At 42.1% G+C, this 23169-nt stretch overlaps 1 protein-coding gene across 2 annotated transcripts in view; it reads left to right on the top strand.

Moving 5' to 3' along the window:
* Positions 1 to 10226, top strand: part of ADK (adenosine kinase) — a 259891-nt gene extending 249665 nt beyond the window's left edge. For both annotated transcript variants that reach the window (XM_066620531.1, XM_066620532.1), the window contains exon 11: positions 9048 to 10226. In XM_066620531.1, coding sequence (XP_066476628.1) covers positions 9048 to 9172 — 125 coding nt within the window. In that variant the 3' untranslated portion in view covers positions 9173 to 10226. The remainder of the gene's footprint in view (positions 1 to 9047) is intronic.
* The last annotated feature ends 12943 nt before the right edge of the window (positions 10227 to 23169 follow it).

Below are 23169 nucleotides of genomic sequence, written 5' to 3' on the forward strand. Positions count from 1 at the left end.
CAGTTTTTGCAGTTTAGCTGTTTAGTCAGAGCAGTTTACAAATGCTAGAACTTTTCAAAGATCTTATACAACCAGTAGTATGTAGCAAAGTGGTTATGAGAGCGTGCCACAAAATTTTCAAATCTCACCTCTGCCATGAATTCTCATTTGTTGGCTTTGTCCTCTTTGCTCAGCTACCCAGCTGCAGCATGGGGATAACTAATGCATACAGCACAATCCTGTGCATGTCTACTCTGAAGTAGACCCCACTGAGACTTACTTTCTGTTATGTGTGTATAGCTTTGTTAGCCTTACAGTACAATCCTATACATGTTTACTCGGAAAGAGGTCCCACTGGTGCTTATTCTCAGGTATATGTGTATAGGATTGCAGCCTTACTTTACACATTATTGTAAGAATTACAACTAGATAATAGGGACGGGAACTCGTTGGGTGATTTGATTTGGAGTCACGAAAAATGTGCATTTTTCACTGACTCATGGACACTCGAGTCATGCGCGTGGAAGACTTGGAAATCTTGTTTTTACTGTCATTCTGCATCCTGCCTCTCTGCTCAGTGAAGTAGTCTGTCAGCTTGTCAGAAATGCTGGTTACTGTAGTTTGTAAATCGGGCCATACTAAGGTATTAAACAATTCAGTCTCTTCTTCCAGTTTTTTTTCCTGTCTTGGGAGAGAAAAACTCTCTTTTCATTTTCCTTTCTCAAGGGGCTTCCTAAAGCCTGTGTTATTCAGACTAGGTTTTCCAAACCGATTTTCCCAATTCATACACTCTTGTAAATAGAAATATAATACATTGTATAGATTGCCGAGCTGGGATGCGTCCTCACTCCCTCACTCCCTGCCATGCCTGGGGGGGGGGTTCATTGCAGCTGGGTAGGGGTCAGCGCGTTCCACACTGCTGCCTGACAGGTGGGATGGGAGGAAACAGTGGGGGAGTGTTGAAAGGGAACTCTGAATCACAGCCAGGGTGGGATCACACGGGGGAAGGGAAGGGAAGAGATGGTGTTCTGTGCTGCTGCCTGACATTGGGATGGGCAGGGATAGGGGAGTGTTGGAAGGGAACCCCATAGCACGTACACAGCCCGGCAGCAGCCCTGTCTTCTCCACAGAGCTGTGGCAGGCTTTTTAAAGGGGGGTGACTTGAGTCCTTTCAAGTCGCAAACAGGCAACTCGGCGACTCAGAAAGCGCCCCCATTATGACTTGTTTTCGAGTCAAGTTGCAGGGGGGCGGTGACTTGACTTGAGTCAAGCTGTGCTGGATTTGCCCATCTCTGCTAGATAATACATGTGAAATGTTTTGCACACTTGGAAAGCATTATGCAAATCGTATTACTACTACTTGTAAATACGAAAATTAGAGCTCCACTTTTGGGGTCAGTATGAATGGATCTTGACATTTTTAAAAATATATCTGAGGAAGCAGAATCAAGTTGCAAAAATGCATTAAATAGCATTCTGTTTTAGAAGAGGATTTCGTTATTAAAAATTGACTATTGCAAGCAGTTTCCTTTTCATTGAAAATCCTGTTTATTTGGCTTGGGGCCTTTTTAATAAAAAATATTTTGCTGTTCCCACTTTGGCCTGAAAGTAAGCATCTTTGATAACCATAGCAAAGCAGTTCTCATTCAAACAGTCTTGCCAATATTCAAAGTTTTCTAATTTTAAATTTAATTTTAAATTGTTAGGTTTCATAACTTGTAAGGTCTGAACTTTCATGTTCATTGAAAAACTGTGTCATTTATTGTTTCTCTTTTTTATTCATTTTATTTAAAAACAATTATATAATTTTTCAGTAGATAGAAATAGAACATAGATATATTGAGTATGTATGAATGCCTTCATAATCCTCATCTCATTTTTTCTCCCAACCAGCCTATGGTAGATCTTGATGCTTTCATTCTACTGTTAAAAAAAAAAAAAGTGAGCATCCCCAGTTGAGAGCTGGAATTGAATGGTTGGTCTACTAGTTCCACTGGCAGCTATTTTATGATTTCTTGGGTTGTTTGTGGTGATTTTATATCACCATTTTGGCTGTTCAAAGCATGCATGTATATATTGTTATAATTTTTACAACAACCTATAAGCGAGGTTAGTATAATCCCTATATTGCAAAATGGCAGAATGAGGCTAAGTGCCAACTTTTGAGTGAGATATAAAACTAGGGACATCCTGATTTGCAGTTCAGTTTCTTAGCCACAGGTCTAAGCTATGCAGCTATGTAGATGGAAGGTCTTCATTAGTATAGCCCAGCATTTCTCATACTGTGGGTTGGGACCCACTAGGTGGTTTGCAAGTCAATTTCAGGTGGGTCACCGTTCAATTCAATACTTTTAAAAAAAATAGACTTCATACTACCATGGTATGTGACTGCATCTGGGGAATGTTACAGCTCTATACTTTTAATAGATTATTATGTATATGTTTTTAACAATGATAGTCAGTGGGACTTACTCCTGGGTAAGTGTGGGTAGGATTGCAGCCTAGGATTGTTAAAAATTTTCCTGCTTGATGATGTCACATCTGGTCATGACATCACTTTTGGTGGGTCCTGACAGATTCTCATTCTAAAAAGTGGGTCCTGATGCTAAATGTGTGAGATCCAGTGGTATAGCCAGCTCCTGAGTCATCTGGCCTTTTTTTCACTAAAGAGGAAAGAGAAAAGATATGGTAGGAGGAGAGTACATTAACAGTCATAACCATGTCCTTAAAAAAGTATCGTTTGCAGCATCAAGTGAAAGATTTAGCTAGCCAACAACCCACTGCAAAAGCAGGCAGCACTCCTTGTTCCTTTCCTGGAGGTTCATGATCAATAGTTTTCTTTTAAAAGCATTGCTGGATAGTGGCTAGGTGTTACAATTGAATTATCCCTGAATTGTAGTATCTTGACTGACAAAGGCGTATGTGACAGTTCATATGCTACAATCATCTTGGAAATGCTCCAAAAGGAAATATCTAAATTGGATGAATGAGAAACCAAATGGCAGAGGCATCACCAGGGTTTCTGTCACCCGGTGTGAGAGTTCATTGCATCAGCCCCATGATGGACCTCCTCCCATTCCAGACTGTATAGAATGTATCGTATGCACAACCTAAATGTTGTGGCATCCCTAGGGTTGGTATACTCCCATTAACTATATTTGTTTATTTTACTATATAACAGTGCAGGTTATCCAACAAATCAGTAACCAACAAAAAGCTAATGGCCAACTGGACGGCAATCATACAACTGAATATGAGTTCTAGAATTATCTCTGATATGTGGAAATGAGAGCTGACTCATACACCTTATTGGCTTCCTGCTGTGTCATAATGACGGCTCATTGGCTCTCAGAACAATCAGTCTTATTGGTCAGTTTTGAGATAAAGAAATCCACTTTTTGTTACATGATGGTATTATTTGAAAATACCAAGATTTTCACAGTTTTGGCCAGTAGTGGTGTCAAGCACACCTCAAAGTGTGTCACCTGGTGTGGTCCGCACACCCTTAACGATGCCAATGCCAAGTGGCAAGCAAGGTTCATTGTGAGTAAGTGTAAATTCATGCATATTGGGATGAGATATTGCTGTCTTGTTGGATAGTTCAATGTAAACATTGACCCAGTGTGTGGCAGCTGTGAGGAAGACAAAATTCCTAGAGATCATTAGGAAAGGGATCAAAAATAAGATTGCTAATATTATAGTGCCCTATATAAATCTATGGTATAGTTACATTTGGAATACTATGTAAAGTTCTGGTTGCACACCTCAAGGAAGGATATTGTACTGCTGGAAAAAGTGCAAATGAAGCCAACCAAAGTAACCAAAGGGCTGAAGCACCTTCCTGATGAGGTCTGGTCTGATGAGGGTAGAGCCTCCGTTTCCTCCTGATGAGGGCAGGAGGTCTGGTCTAGAGGGTAGAGTCTCCGTTTGCCTGAAGATAACATCCGAAGGTCGCCGGTTCGAGGCCACTGTGAATGGCGAGACCTTGAAGTAGCTGACAAGCCTAGCCGAGTTCTGCCGAGTTATTCCACCTGCTCTTTGGCCGGTGTCAGCCTGTGTGGGGGGAAAATGGAGACCAGAATGTGATACCAGATCATAAAAGCTCCATCTGAAATGTTGTGGTTCTTGAAAGACCGAACCTTCTTCAATTGTAAAAATCCCTATTGGGATTTAGTATAGTCTGCCTATGTAAACCGCCTTGAATTAAAGTCTGAGGAGAAATCTGACGAACAAGAAAGGCGGTATATAAATACTTGTATTATTATTATTATTATTATTATTATTAGTAGTAGTAGTAGTAGTAGTAGTAGTAGTAGTAGTAGTAGGAAAGTTTTGAACTCTTTAGCTATCTATGCTCCCCTCACCTCTGGAGGGTCCAGGGTGCACACTGGGGCATCCCCAGTATCCATGGTTTCACATACCTATGGAGGGTTCTGAAATGGAACCCCCAGGGATACCGCAGCACGCAGGTACTAGATTGTTGTGCTGCTGTAAACCTTTGCGCCACAGCCAGTCCCTAAAGGCTTTTCCACCAATGCTAGACCTAATAAAAAAGCCTTTAGGCATATATACACCTCAAACTGATATTGGTTTCCTATCTATTTAACAGTCATTTCCTGTTCCAAAGTCATTGCAGTCTTTTCTGACTGCTGTTTTTAAGACGTGTTCTGCAAATATGTTTTCAAATTATGTTTTTAATTAATGTTTTTAACCATTGTTGTAAGCCGCCTTGGGTCCTTGTGGGGAGAAAGGCAGGATATAAATAAAGTTCATCATCATCATCATCATCATCATCATCATCATCTAGCAATTATCATTTGATAAACTACTGAGAATTATTTGTTGGAATCCCCTGGGGCAGTGTTTCTCAAACTGTGGGTCGGGACCCACTAGGTGGTTCGCGAGCCAAATTCAGGTGGGTCCCCATTCATTTCAATATTTTATTTTTAGTATATTTGACTTGATGCTAACATAGTATGTGGCTACATTTGGGGAAATGTTACAGACCTGTACTTTGAACAGGCTACTATGTATATGCTTTTAATAATGACAGTAAATGGGACTTACTCCTGGGTAAGTGTGGATAGGATTACAGCCTAGAATGGTAAACATTTTCCTGCTTGATGATGTCACTTCCGGTCATGACATCACTTCTAGTGGGTCCCAACAGATTCTCATTCTAAGAAGTGGGTCCCAGTGCTAAATGTGTGAGAACTTCTGCCCTGAAGGAATTGGAGTAACCCTGCAATCAGCATACATCTACAGCAGCCATTTTCAACTACTGTACTGTGGCACATTTGTGTGCCATGAGTGGTCCACAGGTGTGCCACAGGAATTTAGGGGAAGGTCATTTATTAGTAGGACCAATGGGGGATGTGAGTCCCCCACTGGGACCTGGTGTGCCTTTTCAACTGTCAAAAACCTGATGGTGTGCCTTGACTATTTTAGTGCCTTGTCAGTGTACTGTGAGATGAGAAAGGTTGAAGAATGCCTGATCTATAGTATAGATACACTCTTGGAGTCCTGTTGTGGTCAGCACATGAAAAAGATGTGAACTGTCGAAGCTGTAATATCTAGATGTAATGACCAATCAATGGCTTTTTACTCTGTAAGATCTTTCCCAACCCTTGCTATATACATATATACATATTCTTGAGCCCTGGCCAAACTGAAAAAGATCATTTTTCATCTTTCTGTAAACCCCCCTTTTTGGACTCATGCTCTTTGCACAAGTTTGCAAAACTTAGTTCTCTCCTTGTGGTGTTTGGAGGCCTGCCCAATACATTCTAGACATACTGACTCAGAAATAGCTATTTTTCAAAGACTAATTTTTATGTACAGACAGACACTACTGGCTCTTGAGTTTTAAGCACCTACAAACGTATTGGCAAGTTTCAGTCCTGCCAGGCAGTTCAGACACTCTATTTGTGTCCAGGGATTTGTCCTATAAGAATGCATGTTAATGGATAGCAGGCTATTTTTCTCACATTGTTCATAAACCATTTGATTTTTGCCAGACATGCTGCTTCAGTTTTGAGGCAGTGCACCGACTCTGGGCTGGTAGACTGTCTTGCCACCACTAGGAGGTGCCTGGCAGCCTTCGACTGAGGGTTATACATAGCTGAGATTTTTGTGGCATACCCCCCCAAAGTATTTCCTACTGTCCTAGGAATTCTTTGTCCTCTTCCATTTGTGCCTGTGGTCTATGCCTCAAATCTGACTAGGAAAATCTCATCAAACTGCTGTTGCTTAGAGCCTCCCTATAAGATTGACATAAATAAGAAATGTTTTCTGCTTTCTTGCATTTGCAGTTTTCAGACTGCAGAACATTGAATCTTAACAGAAACGAGTAGTTTTTGTGTATGTCTTGAAGCTTGACCTCGTCTGATCTCGCAAGCTAAGCAGGGTCAGGCCTGGTTAGTACTTGGATGGGAGACCACCTAGGAATACGGGGTGCTGTAGGCTTATACCATAGTCTTTCGGGACTGAAGGTTGCCAACCATTTGAAAGTTTCATAAAGTTTCACTAGGGCTTAATTTGTACTGGGACTCCAACATCTACATTCAATGCCTGGCTTCAAACCTGCACTGTATGAAGTAAGAACACAGTAAAATATTCTGAAAATATCTGGAGTTTATTTCTGTCGCTACTGCCGAAAAACAACAGGGAAACATAGGTTTCAGAAGTTAAGGGTAATGTGTTTGGGAGCAGAGAGTGGTCTTACTAGATACATGAGCCTGGCATCTCCCGCCTCCAACAGTTGATCATTAGACTAAGTGTTCTTAAAATGAATATACCTGCTCTAACCCTTTTGTTCGTAATTAATTAAAAATGTACACCCTCTGATACTGAGATCTGTGAATAGTTATACCCAATGTCCCCTTTACAGCTAGAGTTATATCACCTGTCTCCCAAAACTTACTTCCCATTCAGTTCTTAAAAATCAGAGGAGCTCAAACTGCTTTTGGGGCCAGTCCAAAGCTTGGAAAGCTGCCTTCCCAATACCCCTAAATCTTCTCTAATAGCCTACCACCATCATCTTCCAAACATTCCCCTTTCCTAATCTGGAGAGTGGCAGTGCATGAGGAGAGAAAAGTAAGGATGTTTGTAGTAGCCCTCAGCTGTTCTCCCATGGCTCCCTGGATTTGGGCTCTAGGATTCTATGATTGTCCAAGCCTAACGTGGTAGAACTTTGCTGGCAGCTCTAGTATCCATTGCTGGAGCTCCTTAAATCTCTATTTATGCTTTTCAATGGAAAAATTGTCATTAGGCTTCGAATCATGGTCTTGCCTGATTTTTGCTTTGAATTTCTATAACCCCAATTTTTCCTCCCTATGTTTAGCCCTCGTTCAGAAATAGGAAAAGAGATTTTTGTATAGAGCAGTAGCTATTTACCCCAGATAGATGTTATCATGGTTACAGATGAATCTCTTGAAAATATAATTGTATCTGAAAGTAGAAGTATAATGTTATTGGATGTTATTGGAAAGTAGAAATGAGTGTAAATGTATATATTTTATGGTTCTGTAAACCACCTCGAGTTCCCCTTATTGGGGAAAAGGGCAGGGTATATATTGGCTAAATAAATGTCAGTATGTATCTCTGTACACCACTACATGTTTTCTAAATACATACACATAAATACAGTAGTCTGTAATGGTGTATTTTTGTACTCAATATGTACATTCACTGTGTGGTCCTAGGCATATTTACTCAGTAGTAGGTTCTATTTATTTCAATAGAACTGACTCCCAGGTACGTGTGTTCAGTAAGGTCTAAATTCAGAGCTGCTCCCCCTCTTTAGTTATATCACTTCGGGTCATCCATTCGCATGGCTTGTGTTTGAACAGAGGATAACCAGGAGTTCTTTGGAATACTTTTCTAGCATAATGAAATGAAGTGGATAAATGAAAGTTAGGAGTAAACTAATGAAACTTAGCCAGGATACATAGTTACCCCAATGGGAAATCCATTTCTGGGCTGAAGTTGTACCCCAGATCCCCTTTTTGCTCATAGGAAGGAAATGCTTAAAGGTAATTCATTTTTCTTTGGGGAGATCATGTACCAGGTGACTAAGGGTGCAATCCTAACTATTAGTTAGGCCGGTGCAGGGACACACACCAGCCCATGGAGGCTGCATCCAGCCTCCGTGCCAATGTGGGGAGGGAAGGTTGCATCGGCTGAGCTTGGCTGACGCAGGAGTCTGGGGAGGGCTGAAAGGAGGCGTTCTGGTGGGCGGGTGGGCGGGTGGGGAGCAGGAGGTGGGGCTGGGACCCGCCAGTTATGCTGGATCCCAACCCCATTCCCCGAGCAGCACAGAGCAACTCCAGGCTGCTCCATTCTCCTCTGACTTGTGCCACCTCCTGAGGTAGTACAGGTCCAAGGAGACCCATTGGGGCTGTGGTGGCTTACCCAGGGGTAAGGGGAAGAGTTTCCCCTTGCCTCCGGCTGAGCCCATTCTAGCCCCAGTCTTGCACTGGATACAGTGCAGACCTCCTGGCCAGCCTGTTCCAATGCAAGATAGGATTGCACTGCACAAGGACAAGTTAGAGCCACTAACTTTTACTTCTTGCTAAAAAGGTGCTCCTTGGAATATGAAATTCCCCCTAACAAATGGTGATGGTTAAAAAGTGCTGAATTGTAGTAGTAATTTATCGTGATTTCATTTATTTGTTTAATAACTGCAGGTTGTTACAGAGTTTTTTTAAAATGATGCAGAATTAAAAATAAACACACAGTGGAGAATGTAAACATATGAAATCTACAGTAATGAGTCACCCCAACCACAGCATTCTTGTTTAATCAAGGCAAGTCAGAGCTGGTAAAAGAGCCCTGGTGAAGTTGTTTTCTTGAAAACGAGAAGGAGCGCTTCTCTTAGGAAATACTGGAAAGTGAAGCTCCTCTCATTGCACTGGAACTCTGATTTGGTTATACATCATTGGTTGGAAGGCATGTTGGTATCAATAGAACACCAGGTTGTCTGCAGCAATGTGCCCTGTTGGCCCCCCGCCTCTTCCTCGGAGAGAGATGCTCTCAGTCTAATGCTTTCTTTCTCTCTTGTCCTTCAGGTTTCCTCTCCCAGCTTGTCTACGACCGGCCACTGGTTGAGTGCATCCGTGCTGGACACTACGCAGCCAGTGTGATCATAAAGCGCTCTGGCTGCACCTTCCCAGAGACACCTGACTTCCACTGATACTGGGCAACCCAAGGGATCAAGAGGGAGGTCATTGCTTACCCTTTCCCCATTCCCCCCTCCCCAGTTACCATGCATTGAGGCTTCTGTACTTCTGTTCACTTTTGCCTTTCACGGATCTTTGATCTGATGCTCCTTTTCCTCTTCCCAACACCACGGTGTCTTGCATGACTTAAATTAGAGGCCAGGTTGCCAGGTTCTGTTCAGCTTGGCACTTTGTATCCGTAGTACAGTTTCTAGGAGCAGCACTGTATGAAAATACTCACAGCTGCTTAGCTTTGGTATAACACTTCTTTAGCAACCTCTAATATATTTAATCCTGGCCAACTCTGCTCACCTCATTTAGGTGAGAAACCATTCACAGGTTCAATTGATGTAACATATAATTATTGCCATTGCACTAGTGTGAAAACTGGTGGAAGAAAGAAAAACCTGATCCTCTTTACTCCCCTGTATGCTGGATTTGCATACTCCTTGGATTTAATCCTGCTTCCATCACAGTAAATAGTAATTTGCCCATGATTCGTGGGGCTGACCCAAGGTCATGTAGCTTGATGCCACTTGATTGGCTTTAGGAAATTTTGGAGCAGGCTCCTGATTGAGAGCAAAATCTAGATTCTTGATGTGTGTCACATTAAGGCTCCGTGGTCTCATTTTTTCCAGGGCAGAAAAACAGTATTCTTCGGATATAAATAAAGCCCATAACAGGACCCTCTCTTTTTGTTGTGGGCTTGAGTTTACATCTCAAAATACATACAGTTGTGAAAAGGAAGTACAGAAATATTCATGCAGGCTGTCTCATCAGGATATGCCAAAAGAAAATATTTTATTTCAACGCACAGTTTTAAGACAATGTACTTCAGATAATTGAGAAATCTTCTGAATTTTATTTGTATTCAACAGTATTCAAGAAAGTTGTTCTGAAAATGCCATTCATTACTTTACTATGTAATTTGATACAGATAAACAAAACAATTGTGATACATGAGTTCTCTGGCTTTTCATTTGTGTGGCCCAGCCTGTTGGAATAAATCCCTTTAAAAATGAAGTTGAAATGGACACAACCTTACCAATACTACTTTGTTTTCTTTCTCCTTGTTCCTCAGTAATGGTGAGAGTTTCTCACCATTTCAAAAGGAGAGTACAGATCATGCTTAACTTACCAAAAAATAAACCTTTCCACTAGAAAGATGAGGTATCAGCAGATCAAGGGCACATACTGGGGGGCTCTTTAACTATATTATATGGAATAAAGACCCCATAATGGATAATTATAAAGATCCAGATTTCCAAAAGGTTTTTGACAAATTCTCTCTCCGGAAGGACTTGAGTAAACTTAGCTGTCATGGGATAAGCAAATAGATCATCTTCTCTTACTAATGTCTCTCTCTCCCTACTCTTCTGTCGAAAGCCCCCAGTCATAAAGAGATTGACTGTGGACACTGTTTAGTGGCAAAACCTCCTGCAAGTTGAGGAGGAGGAGCAGAATATGATTAAGGGTTTTTTCCCCCGTTAAGTGCAGTTTAAAGACACACGTTTAAGAACACTTAAAATACAGTTCAGGCTTACAGTTGGTTTCATAAGCTATAAAGACAGAGAGATTCTTGCTGTGCCTCCCTCTGCTATTTGTGCCTCAAGTTGGTGTTAAAAGTTTCAGAAATGGAGAATTTCAGAATTAACACATCTGCTCTGCCCCTCTCCATTCAGTAGTACTACTGAGTCAGGCTCACACCAGACATGCATATATATTCCATATGTGAGTATCAAGCCCCATGAGATTTGCAGCCACACATTCACTCCAACCTGGGGTTTATCTTTGGAAAAAGTTGTGCTATTCCCTACTCCAGCACTGCCTCACCTCCTCTGACTCAAAACTCAGAGATATCTGACAACCATGTGAGTTTTCCCACCAGGTGTTCAAAACCCATAGGAAAGATTCTGAACTTGCCAATTAAGAAGTAAAAAAGGTACTTGGCTTATTATTTGGGGAAAAGTCATAGCACACAGATAAGAAAACCCATGTGGGCTTTATTTTATTTTTTTATTTCTTGTAGTTATATACTACCTTTCTCCCAGGCCCAAGGTTGTTTACATAAGGCATACTGAACATAAACCCCATTTTTCAATGAGGTTTTTACAAGTATTATTTTATGAGAAAATGTCATAGAACCTTCCATTTCTCCAGATGTTTCCCTTCATAGTGCAGTCATGTTGGCTGCTGACTCTTGTGCCCTCCAGGCTCTCACAGGTGGCTGCAAACCAAGCTTTGGAAAGGTTCTCAAGAGGTTATCCATTTCTTGCTACCTGACTCCTACGCACTCCTCCACACAGATACACCAGCAGGCTCTTATAGTCTCCCGGTATCCCTTCCAAGCAGCTGATCCCGCTTAGCTTTTTCAGGCAAGGCGACAGCAAAACTTCCAGACCACACCAAATGTGCTTTGCATCCAAATATTTGCTACATCTATGAGAAATGCTCACTTCCAATGGATTTTTGCTTTAGTGATAACCATCGCCCTCTAACACTCGTGTCTTTCCCTTTGGAGTAACTGTTTCCACACTTGTTGCAACATACAGTACATTCCAGGGATGCAAAACATATCGACTCGTGGAAGCTCTTTATCTAGCCTACATGATACTTGGCTTCTTTCAGCACTGCCCTTTCACCAATGCTGCTTTCGGCAAGGCTGTGAGAAAGAGAGATGGAAGGTGACCTCAGAAGGCAAGGAATGCTACAGGGGAAGGGGCAGACCAATAAAGGTGAGAGAGGAAGATGCTGCCAAGGGGCCAGGAGAACCCAGTTCTCATACGGTCTGCCCTGTCAGCAGTGCCACTTACATATAAAACATATAGGAGTTTCCAAAGATATGCATCCAGAATACAACATTCCAAAGATATGCATACAGAATACAACCTGTGTATCCATATAAATTACTGAAATAGTTATAAGCATATAAGCATGGCGCTTATTGCATCCAAATGAAAGGGAATTTACCTTTGTCTCTGCAACTCATCATAATTGTTTCCGATTGGACTATTTTCTTATATCAGCTCCCCTTGTGTCTAAGGTATCTACCTGTGAAATTGATGTGATTTCTATCTCTGATCATGAACCTGTTTCATTGAGCCTCCAATTATTAGATGAGGTTAAACAGCAGTTGTGGCGATTGAATGTGTCACTTCTGAATGATGAAGATTTTAAAAAACAAATGATCAAGGAATTAATAGAATACTTTGTCATTAATTAAGGCTCTACAACTTCCAGAGTTATTGAATGGGAAGCTGCTAAATCTGTAATGAGGGGAAAGGTTATAGCCTATGCAGTATACAAGAAAAAACAGAGAAAGGCAAGGGAGGAAAGTCCCAAGAATGAGTTGAAGCATTCACTTAGAGCAGGGGTGTCCAAAGTTTTTGGCAGGAGGGCCACATCGTCTCTCTGACACTGTGTCGGGGGCCGGGGGGGAAAAAAGAATTAATTTACATTTAAAATTTGAATAAATTTACATAAGTTTACATAAATGAATATATTCAAGATGAACTTATATGAATGAATGAAGGTTTTGCAATAGCTCAAGGCCTATAAAAGGCCTCGCACAAAGCAAGGCTGGCCTTTCCTTTGCTGCCGCTACTGCATCACAGACGTGAAACAACAAGCAGTGGAGGGAGCCCTCATTCCACAGCTCACATGAAAGGTCAAAAGTCGCTCTCACACTGAGAGCAGTTGTGTCGGGCCAGTGTGGGCTCCAACAAATCTCTGGAAGGCCAGAGACTCATTGGAGACTGGGGGCTCCTTGAGGGCCGCATTGAGAGGTCTCAAAGGCCACAAGTGGCCCCAGGGCCGGGGTTTGGGCACCCCTGACTTAGAGTGTTGGCAGTATTCCCTACTCCATTAACATTTCGTCAGATGCAAGAAAAAGAAATATGAATTAGAAGTTTTACTCTCAGTAAACTTAGAACATGCTTTAATGTACACTAAACAAAAGTATTGGGAGATGGGAGAAAGAACTGGTAGGATACTTACACATCATCTTAGGAATAAAAAGCATAGTAATCACATTTCTATTACTAAAGATGCTGAGAACATATCATATACGAAATCTAGTGACATTAATACACAGTTTTATAGATTTTATTCTAGATTGTATAGCAAAACTGAAGACCTACCAGATACAGAACTGGAAACTTTTTTCTCTAAACTTGACCTCACTATATTGGATATTTCTCAACAACAAATTTTATCAGCTCCAGTGGAAATGGAGGAAAATAAGTGTGCAATTCACAAAATCAAAAATGGCAAAGCCGCTGGACCTGATGGGTTTAGCATTGAATGGTATAAAACTTCTTCAAAATTTTTGATTCCTAAATTATACCAGATATATAATGAAATGTTTGAGACAATGACTCTCCCTCCTACAATATATGATGCTTATATAACATTAATTCCCAAACCAAACAAAGACCACTCTAAATGTGCTAACTACCAACCCATCTCTTTAATGAATGTGGATGCTAAAATATTAACTAATGTTCTAGCCACATGCCTCCAAAAGGTTATCAAGACATTGGTCAAGCCAGACCAAGTGGAATTTATACATGATAGACAAGGTGCCGATAATTTAAGAGTGGTGTCTGATCTAGTTGCCTTGGAAAGTAAGAAACACGATCCATCAGTTATTTTGTCCCTTGATGCGGAAAAGGCCTTTGACATGGTACGATGGCAATTTATTTTTACTGCATTGAAAAAATTAGGGCTCCCCTCAAATATTGTCATGTGGATTTCTATTTTATATTCTTGTCCCAAAATCAAGAGTGGTGACTAATGGTTATATTTCTCCAAGTTTTTTTTTAGAAAGGGGAACATGACAGGGATGCCCACTTTCGCCATTGATATTCAATTTGTGTTTAGAAGTTTTAGCATGTGCTATCAGGCAGAATAGAAATATTTGTGGCTTTATAAATTCAAAGAATTCAATATTATTTTATATACTGATGACATTTTATTATTTATTTCAAATCCACAATCCTCCATAGCAGAACTGATGAAGGTAATTAATGGCTTTGGAAAATTATCTGGCTATTCAATTAACTGGACCAAGTCTGAAATTATGCCACTTGGTGATAATAATCTTCGTAGCATGTACAGTGAGTAGCAATTCCGGTGGTGTCCGGATGTTATTAAATATTTAGGTATACAAATTCCTAGCGATATTACACAGATTACAGCCCTAAACATTAACAAACTCATAAATGAAATATCACTTGATTTGGACAGATGGGCCTCCTTGAATCTGTCTTTATGGGGTAAAGTAAATACTATAAAAATGAATATTATTCCACGCATTTTGTATGTGCTACGCGCAATCCCCTTTTATATACCCCATAAATACATTCACAAATTCTATGTATTATTTAGAAAATTTATTTGGGGTTCTTCTCAACTGCAGATTTCATTAAAGAGAATGCAGCTTCCCTATATTGAAGGTGGATTTGGATTTCCAGATCTTATACCATCAAGCATATCTTCTCTCGTCCACTAATTACAGTGGTGCCTCGCATAACGAAATTAATCCGTTCCACGAGTCCTTTCGTTATGCCAGTTTTTCGTTTTGCAAAGCACGTTTTCCCATAGGAATGCATTGAAATTTAATTAATGCGTTCCTATGGGCAAGAAAAGTCAGAACAAAGTCAAATTTGGTTTACAAAGTGTTTATTAAGTGCTCTTTAAAGGCATACATACTGTACAGAGGATTTCAAAAACGGGGGGGATGCTGAGTGGGGAGCTTGAAGGCTGTAATCCTGTGCACACTTTCCTGGGGGTAAGCACAATGGGACTTACTTCTGAGGAGACATGCACAGGATTGTGCTCTAAGCTGGGGAGGACACAGCAGCTGCACTCAATTGCTTTTGCCGTAATCATGGGGGGAAACGTGAAGGAAATGGGGCAGTGAGAGGGTGAATGAGCGATGGGGGGATGCTGAGTGGGGAGTTTGAAGGCTGTAATCCTGTGCACACTTTCCTGGGAGCAAGCTGACATGAAGATCCGCCCCTTACTAGGGTGGACGGGATCATAAAGGGACATGAAGATCCGCCCCTTACTAGGGTGGACGGGATCATAAAGGGACATGAAGATCCCCCCCTTAAGACAAACCAGGACAATAAAAAAAAAATTCATTATGCGAAGCATAAGTCATAAAAATTCGTTATGCGAGTTACCAAACTTCACACACCGCTTTCGTTCTGCGGGTTTTTCACTGCACGGGGCATTCGTTATACTGTATTGGGACCAGTCTATAAATTTTGACAAGACTTCATATCAGAAGCCTCATATAAAACCCCTCTGACTAGGTGGACAGTCTCAGGTTCCTCATGGGTTAAGATAGATGGAGTCCCACCTAAAATCTTATCAATTAGACATTTATGGTCCAGTATGGCCAGGAAATATAGATTTGATCCATTCACTTGTGCTTGGACTACGCTTTGGGATAACCCTGAATTAAAAATTGGAGGAAAGACTTTTTTTTGGAGAGTTGGGTCAATAGAGGAATTCTTACTCTGGATCAACTTGTCAATGATGATCAGGAGTTTTTCTCCTTTGACAAATTAAAGCGTAAATACAAACTGCCACCCTCAGCAGAATGGCAACTCTTGGAATTGCAGCATTTGTTAGTAAGCAGGTTTGGCCTAGCTGCAATATCAGCATCTCAAACACCTTCAATTTTAGTAACATTAACTGAATCTAATAAGAAAATAAAGCCTACAATAGTGTTATATAAGCATTTAATGTCATTGAACAAATACAATCTTAATAGTCTTCAGGATATGTGAAATGAAGAGTTGGAAAACCCCGTTTTAGATGAGCCATGGAAAATTGTAACAGCAAATATAACTAAAATATCTATGGACCTTAAGCTACGCTTGATCCAACAAAAAATTCTTTTTAGAGTTTATTGGACTCCTAAACGTCTGTTCAATAAGGGATTTATCAAGGAATCAACTTGCTGGCGATGTGGTGAGCATAATGCATTATTCCATCATATGTTGTGGTCTTGTGTTATTATACCGGGTAGATGGGACTCATTAGCCTGGGAAGGCAGCTCATCTGAGAGAAGGAAAACTCTGATCCTGAACCTCCACTGCCTTGTGGCTACATCCAGTTATGGAAAAGGCTTCTGGAGTCAACATCGAAGCAAAATTTGGAGCCGGGGTCCCTGAGGCAGTTCATGGCTGAACACAGTCATGTTCTGGCAACTCCTGCAACACCGAACCAACTGTATTGGCATCTGCCTTTCCATTGGACCATTTCAATGACGTGAGGGGGATTTGCTGCATGGGTAACAGTCTATCCTCCATATCTACTTTACCCAGGCTTCGCGCACTGGAGAGGACACTGTTCCAGAACCACTATTCAGAGCACGATACCATAGTCTTCCGAGACTGAAGGATGCCAACAACCGTTTTATTATACAAGGTTTTTGGATAGAGGTCATTATTAATATTAATCAGGTTTTGGAGAAATCTTTTTTTTTTTTAAGATATGTATATTCTTTTGAATTATATTCCAACCTTATGGAAACTTTCTGAAGGACAACAAACATAGACTCTCTGTGCCCTGACTATTGCAAAAAGAATTATACTTAAATACTGGAAGGACATATGCCCACCTACTGTCACCCAATGGAGGGAAGATCTCCTGGCACTATCACTGTTTGAATCAGTTGCATATAAAAGACAATTTTGTGTTGATAAATTTTTTGATATTTGGAAACCTTTTTTAGATATTTTTGTATAGCTGTCACTTTTCTTATTTTTTTCACTTTTTCTTTCTTTTTTCCTTCTTTATGGATATTATTATGCTCTAAAATTGCATTCCTTGTGTTATTTATGAATAAAAATTTTTTTTAAAAAGATACTTGGGCTCTTCCATATCTTGAAAATATGCTCATGTTTTGCACATTTTCTCTTCTATCATTTACAGCTAATGAGTTTCTATGTATATAGTTCTTATTTCTGGCCATAATCTACTTAATGACCGTGCTTCCTGCTTAAATGATGTCACTTTTGAACTTCATCTGGTACCATGAATGCTATTCAGTCCTCTATATGAAAAAAATTTGACACCCCTGGTGTATACATTCCTGAACTGCATCCTATATACGACATAAGCTTTATGCCCAGGTGCTGTGTGTACTCTCTGCTAACCCATGTCGCAGATTCTGCAACAAGATAATCCATATTCTTTATCAAGAATCTGAGTTCTGCAACCTGTATCAATGGATTCAGATTATGTGAATGTACAGTGGTGCCTCGCATAACGAAATTAATCCGTTCCACAAGTCCTTTCATTATGCCAGTTTTTTCGTTTTGCGAAGCGCCTTTTCCCATAGGAATGCATTGAAATTTAATTAATGCGTTCCTATGGGCAAGAAAAGTCAGAACAAAGTCAAATTTGGTTTACAAAGTGTTTATTAAGTGCTCTTTAAAGGCATACATACTGTACAGAGGATTTCAAAAATTTCAAGCACAAAACTTCAACTTTTTAAACATGACAGAAAAACATTTAAAAATCAGCAAACATGAGGCAGGACCATCTGACTTGAGGCTCAACACTGAAACTGAACTGAAACAGTCATAAACAGTCCTTGGACTGTGCAAAACTCTTCAGAAAGTACATTTTTAAGGCATGTAAACAGGGACATCATACAGAAACCAATACAGAAACTTTTTAAAATCACCAAAGGACTCTCTAAGGCTCTAGGGGACACTTGTACACAAACATTTTAAGGTGACCAAGTCAGGCTGAAGTGTCTCAACCTACAGGACCAGTCTTTTAAGTCAGGAAACTGGAGGCAGACAGAACTGTCTCCACATCACAGCAGCAGTCGTTTACGTTCCCAGAGCTGCGGAGGGTCTCTCTGGGGATGGCACGAAAGCTGGTCAACTGGGAGAAGGCGCAGTAGAGTAGGCAGGGACACTGGCAAACGTGGAGAAGGCGCATGCAGGAATGGTCTCAGGCTGGCTAGCTAGGACAGAAGCAGTTTACAGTTAGCCAAAGACAACTTGGAGACAGACCCCTCTGTCCCCCAAGTCTCAGCATCACTGCTCTAACTTACCTTAACTTAACAACTTGGACAACTGGGAGAAGGCTTCAAGGCTTGACTTCAAGGCTTCTAGGAGGACGAGGAGGAGGATGAAGGCAACTGGGCACCACTGGGAGAAGCAGCAGGTTCCTCTTCCACTCTTTGCTTCTTCATGAAGAACCTCTCCATGGTCTGCTGCTTCAGCCGCCTTTTCAGCACCCCTCTGAAAGAGGACATGATCCTTGTATCAAACATGTTCGCAAGGTCATGTGCCAGAGCCTTGTCTGGGTGGTGCCGCTGTGCATAAGTCTGCACGTTTTTCCACTGTTGGCAGATGTCCTTCAGTTCCATGGCAAAGTCCTCAGCCGCAGGAACCTCGGAACTGGCAGCCTCTCCATGCCTGACCACGCTGTGGATTCCAGATCTGGTTTTGAATCTTTCAAACCAGCCTCTGCTTGCCTTGAAGACTTCTGGCTTGGCTGAGGTTCCTGGCTCTTACTGTACGAGGTCTGCGTGCAAGGCCTTGGCCTTCTCACAAATGACAGCCTCAGTCACTGTATCCCCTGCACGCTGCTTCTCTTCCATCCAGATGAGCAGCAACTTCTCCACCTCCTCCAGAACAGCTGACCGGTTCTTCACGATCCTGGTGACTCCCTTGGCTGCATCTGTCGCAAGGATCTTCTCCCTCATCTTCAGGATGGTCCCAATGGTGGATGGATTCCTCCCGTACTCCCTGGCGAGGTCTGTCACTCGCATGCCTCCGTCGTGCTTCTGGATGATCTCCTTCTTCATTTCTAGCGTCATCTTTGTCCTCTTCCCGGCCTCTGCAGGAGCAGCCTTCTTAGGACCCATGTCAGCAGTTGCTACGTTCACAAAAACAAAAGGCAGTGCTTCACATCTGCTTCACGCACACCTTCCCACCCCTGGCCAAACCTGCCCGGGACAAAAAAGCGGCATAACAGCCCCCCCCCAACACAGGAGAACAAATGCACATGGTGAAGCTACGCTCCCTACCTTTCCACTGCTTGAGATGTCCCTGTGAAGAAGCTCCTTAAATCCTGGTCTGGAAAAACGGTTGCAAATGAGTTCCACAGATTCCCCAAACTGCTGGAAAAACTCCCGTAACCTCCCCAAAACAGCAGGCCAAAACTGGTCAACTGGCCAGCTGGCCCCCCAAAACGTACCTCAAATGCTGGCCACCACTTCCCAAAAGTTATGAAAAGTTCAAAGAAACTTACCTTAACTGCTGGTAGTAGGTTCCCCAAGGAGTTGGTGAACTGCTCAGAACAGTTGACCAAAGACAGGGTTCGCCCACAGCACAGGCCACAGTTGCTCCTGGAAGTCAACCCTGGAACTGCACGTGGAGAAGTGAGCCCAGGCTGCATTGGGGAGGCTTTTTAAACCTCCAGGCACAATGCATCCTGGGTATTAACAGTTGTGCGATTTAAAACAAACCAGGACAATTAAAAAAAAAGGGAAAAATTCATCTTGCGAAGCACGGGTCATAAAAATTCGTTGTGCGAGTTACCAAACTTCACAAAACGCTTTCGTTCTGCGAGTTTTTCGGTGCGCGAGGCATTTGTTATGCGAGGTGCCACTGTGCATGCCTTTTCTTTTGGGGGGTGGGGGGGAGGATTATTTATTGTGCAATTTTTGTATAATTCTACTTCTGCTGTTTTATGAACTATACATGGTACAGAAGCCCTTGTATGACCAATAGAAATCTTATTCAGCAATCCCTCTGGGCTTCTGTGACTAAATTTATATTCCCTCCTCCTGCCCCAGGCTGCAGATAAGAGAATCTATGGCATGTTTTCTGTAAATGAGCACTGAATTTTTAACTCTGGCATGGGAGGGGACAAAAAAAACCTCTGAACAGAATATGCCATAGATGGGGGAAAGCTTTCAAAAAATGACAGTTTGACTGGAGGAGGCAGGAAAGCTTAAACATTTAGAGAGTTGGCACATTTTGAGCAAGGAAATGTTCATCTAAGCCATGGTGCTACTGACATATTGAGGACTGGGGGGAAAAAAATCACCCTGCAAAGGACTGGTGGCAGGCAAGGCTTCGGCGTATTAAACCGACACATCTTTGTGCTCTTCTTGTTCACATCTGATCATGTGATTGGCTTTGCGGTTAAATATAGCTCAAGACAGTCATTGGAAAGGTAGGGCTATTCCCCTTTAGCTAGCAGGATTTCTGAGGTGTTGGAGATTATACAGTTCATTAGTCTGATAGAAGATCAAAGAGGGACTGAGGGGTCTTAATTTTGGGAACTCGCTGTGGCTGTCTGTGTATCTTGAGGATTAAACAAAGAAACTAGTGCATGCTGTCTGAAGGGTGCATTTGAGGGCCCGCCCCATTGTTTCATTTCTGCGGATTGCTTATTTCTGGTAACACATAAACATGAGGGCAGCAACTGTTACCCTGCACATGCCTGATCTTGTCTGATCTTGGAAGCTAAGCAGGGTCAGGCCTGGTTAGTACTTGGATGGGAGACTGCCTGGGAATATCAGGTGCTGTAGGCTTAGACCATAGTCTTTCGAGACTGAAGGTTGCCAACCATAAACATTAAGACCTATTGAGAGAGGCATACTTGTTCTGAGTGGAGCCCAAATGGTTGCAAACCTCTTTCCTAAGTATCTTTGTCTTGCTCATAATCCCCTGAAGGTTTCTCTGAACGATGTTCTTAATCTATAGTGAGCAATAACTGGTTATTGTGTCAAACGTTCATGTTTTACCTTTAAGTCTTTCAAGGAACCTTCCTTAAAGGCAGAGGACTTGGTTCCCTTTTTCCATAGCAATACAAAAATAGGAAGGTACTGGATGCCAGGACCATAGCTTCTACAGAGAGACATCCCATGTACCAACAATGGCTCCTGAGCACATGGGGGAGGCACCGGGAATGAAAGACCATTGCCGCCAGGTGGGCCTCTTGCATGAGAGGCAATTCTGACATTATGGGAGTGTTACAGAAGCTAGCTGGGAATGCTTCTGTATGGTAGCAGGTGTAACATGAGGACCATGTCCCATGCAGAGGGCCGGATTCCACAGACAGTTTTGATGCACATTCCTGGCATTCTTCACATACAAATGGGGACTTTAGATATATTTAAAAATGAATGTTACACAGAGGGTTTCCAAATGTATTTAACTATGCTTCCCTTTAGAAATGAATGCCTTGTGTGCATGGCCGACCCATCTAGGAGGCCACCTGATGCTGCGAAAGTTTGCAAGGGGTTCTTTGGGTGCCACAGATTTGAGGTGCCTTTCACCCCAAGTCTGCCAGCGCAGCCTCCCTCCAACCTGCTGCCAATGCAAGGCACACTGGTCTGCTTCCTGTTCGCTTGCGTGAGAGGCAAATATTTTCCCTCCCTCCTGTGCCTCCCTCAAACCTGAAAGTGAGGGACGTCCAGTTTCCTCTACAGGGCCTGCACAAAATCTCGTGCTGTCCCTGGGAAAGAAACAGTGCATAAGGAGCATGGTAATGGGGGTGGTGGTGGTTTTTTGTTTGTTTGTTTTTGTTGTGCAAAGACAGCAGATCTGAACCTGCCTCAGGTGGTCTTCTGGGTCATGCCACCCTGCCGATATGAGTTCTGTTTGACCATGTAGGACGAAACCTCTGCCTCTCCTGGTAATAAGCAGAATCAGAATAAATGACAGTAAAAATGCAGAATAAACACTGTCAGAAAATATGCCGATTTTCTCCATTTGCACGTGAGTTATAGAATGTGGATTTAGCTCCACATAGAATGTTCTCTCCAAGCATGAAGTTCACATCCCTTTTACGATGCTTCTGTGCTCTCATGTGGCAATGTGATTACAGTGGCACAGCCAAGCCCCGGAATTTTTCTTCAGCCTGTCATTGTCTCTTGCGTATTTTCTGTACCCACACCTTTTCCACACCACCCGCCACCTCTTGAACAATCTCTGCAAAACACCCTCACTGTTTTGATTTTGGAATGCAAAATCGCTGCTTTCCAACAAATGTGTGTAGCAGTTTAGTGTTTAGGAAAAGCAATTAGGCTAAGAAAGCAGCCCCAATGAAGGTTTGTTGGCCTTGGCTGTTCACGTGTCATCGAATTGGTATAAAGGACAAGCTTTTGGTGGTGCCAATGGAGCTGACAGATTTCACCTAATGAAAGGAGAGAGATCAGAATAGCAATAAGGTGGGTCTCTGTCATGTGCTGTGCAGCCCAGGGGTTCCCAGATGAAGTACAGCCTCTCTGCACAGTGCAAATATTTAATGCTGCTCTAACTATCCCCTGGTTACTGGAGTGTGACAGTTAATAGCCGTCAGCTGCCAAAGCTGCTGAACAGACGGGTTCCTTAGAAAGAAAATGAGTAGTAAAAATGGAGCCAAGTCAGCCTGGAAACTCACAAATCATAAATGTGCTGTAGCTCAGCAGGCAGGTCATCTCCCAAGTTCACTGTGGGAGCTGACCTAAGCTGCCTTTCAAAACAGAGAGCTAAAGAATAAGGCTTGAGGCTGGTGGTAATTGTATGTTGCCTTCCACTTTGTGTACTTTAGCATGATGATTGTCCATCCTGCTGATTCTCCTGGACCTCTCAGTGGCTTTTGATACCATCATCGACTATTCTTCTGAACAGCCCTAAAGGGATGAGTTAACAGGGTACTGTTCTTTTCCTAGAAGGTCAAGTCCAGAAGGTGATGTTGAGAGACTTCTGCTCTGCCCTTTAGCCTGAGGGATGATTCGGGGTTTCATGTTGCTTTCTGTGCTTTTTCATACCTACATGAAATCAATTAGAGGGATCATCCCAAGGTTTGGGTTGAAGTATGCCTTTTCCGACTCCTGACACCCAAGACCTCCTGGAAGGAAAATCCTTTCCCCTCTTCTCTCATCCAGAAACCTCACCCTGTCAGAGCTGCAAACAGTCCTACAGGTTCTTGTTCTAGG

The sequence above is a fragment of the Tiliqua scincoides genome, chromosome 3, assembly GCF_035046505.1.
Source record: "Tiliqua scincoides isolate rTilSci1 chromosome 3, rTilSci1.hap2, whole genome shotgun sequence".
Lineage (NCBI taxonomy): Eukaryota > Metazoa > Chordata > Lepidosauria > Squamata > Scincidae > Tiliqua > Tiliqua scincoides.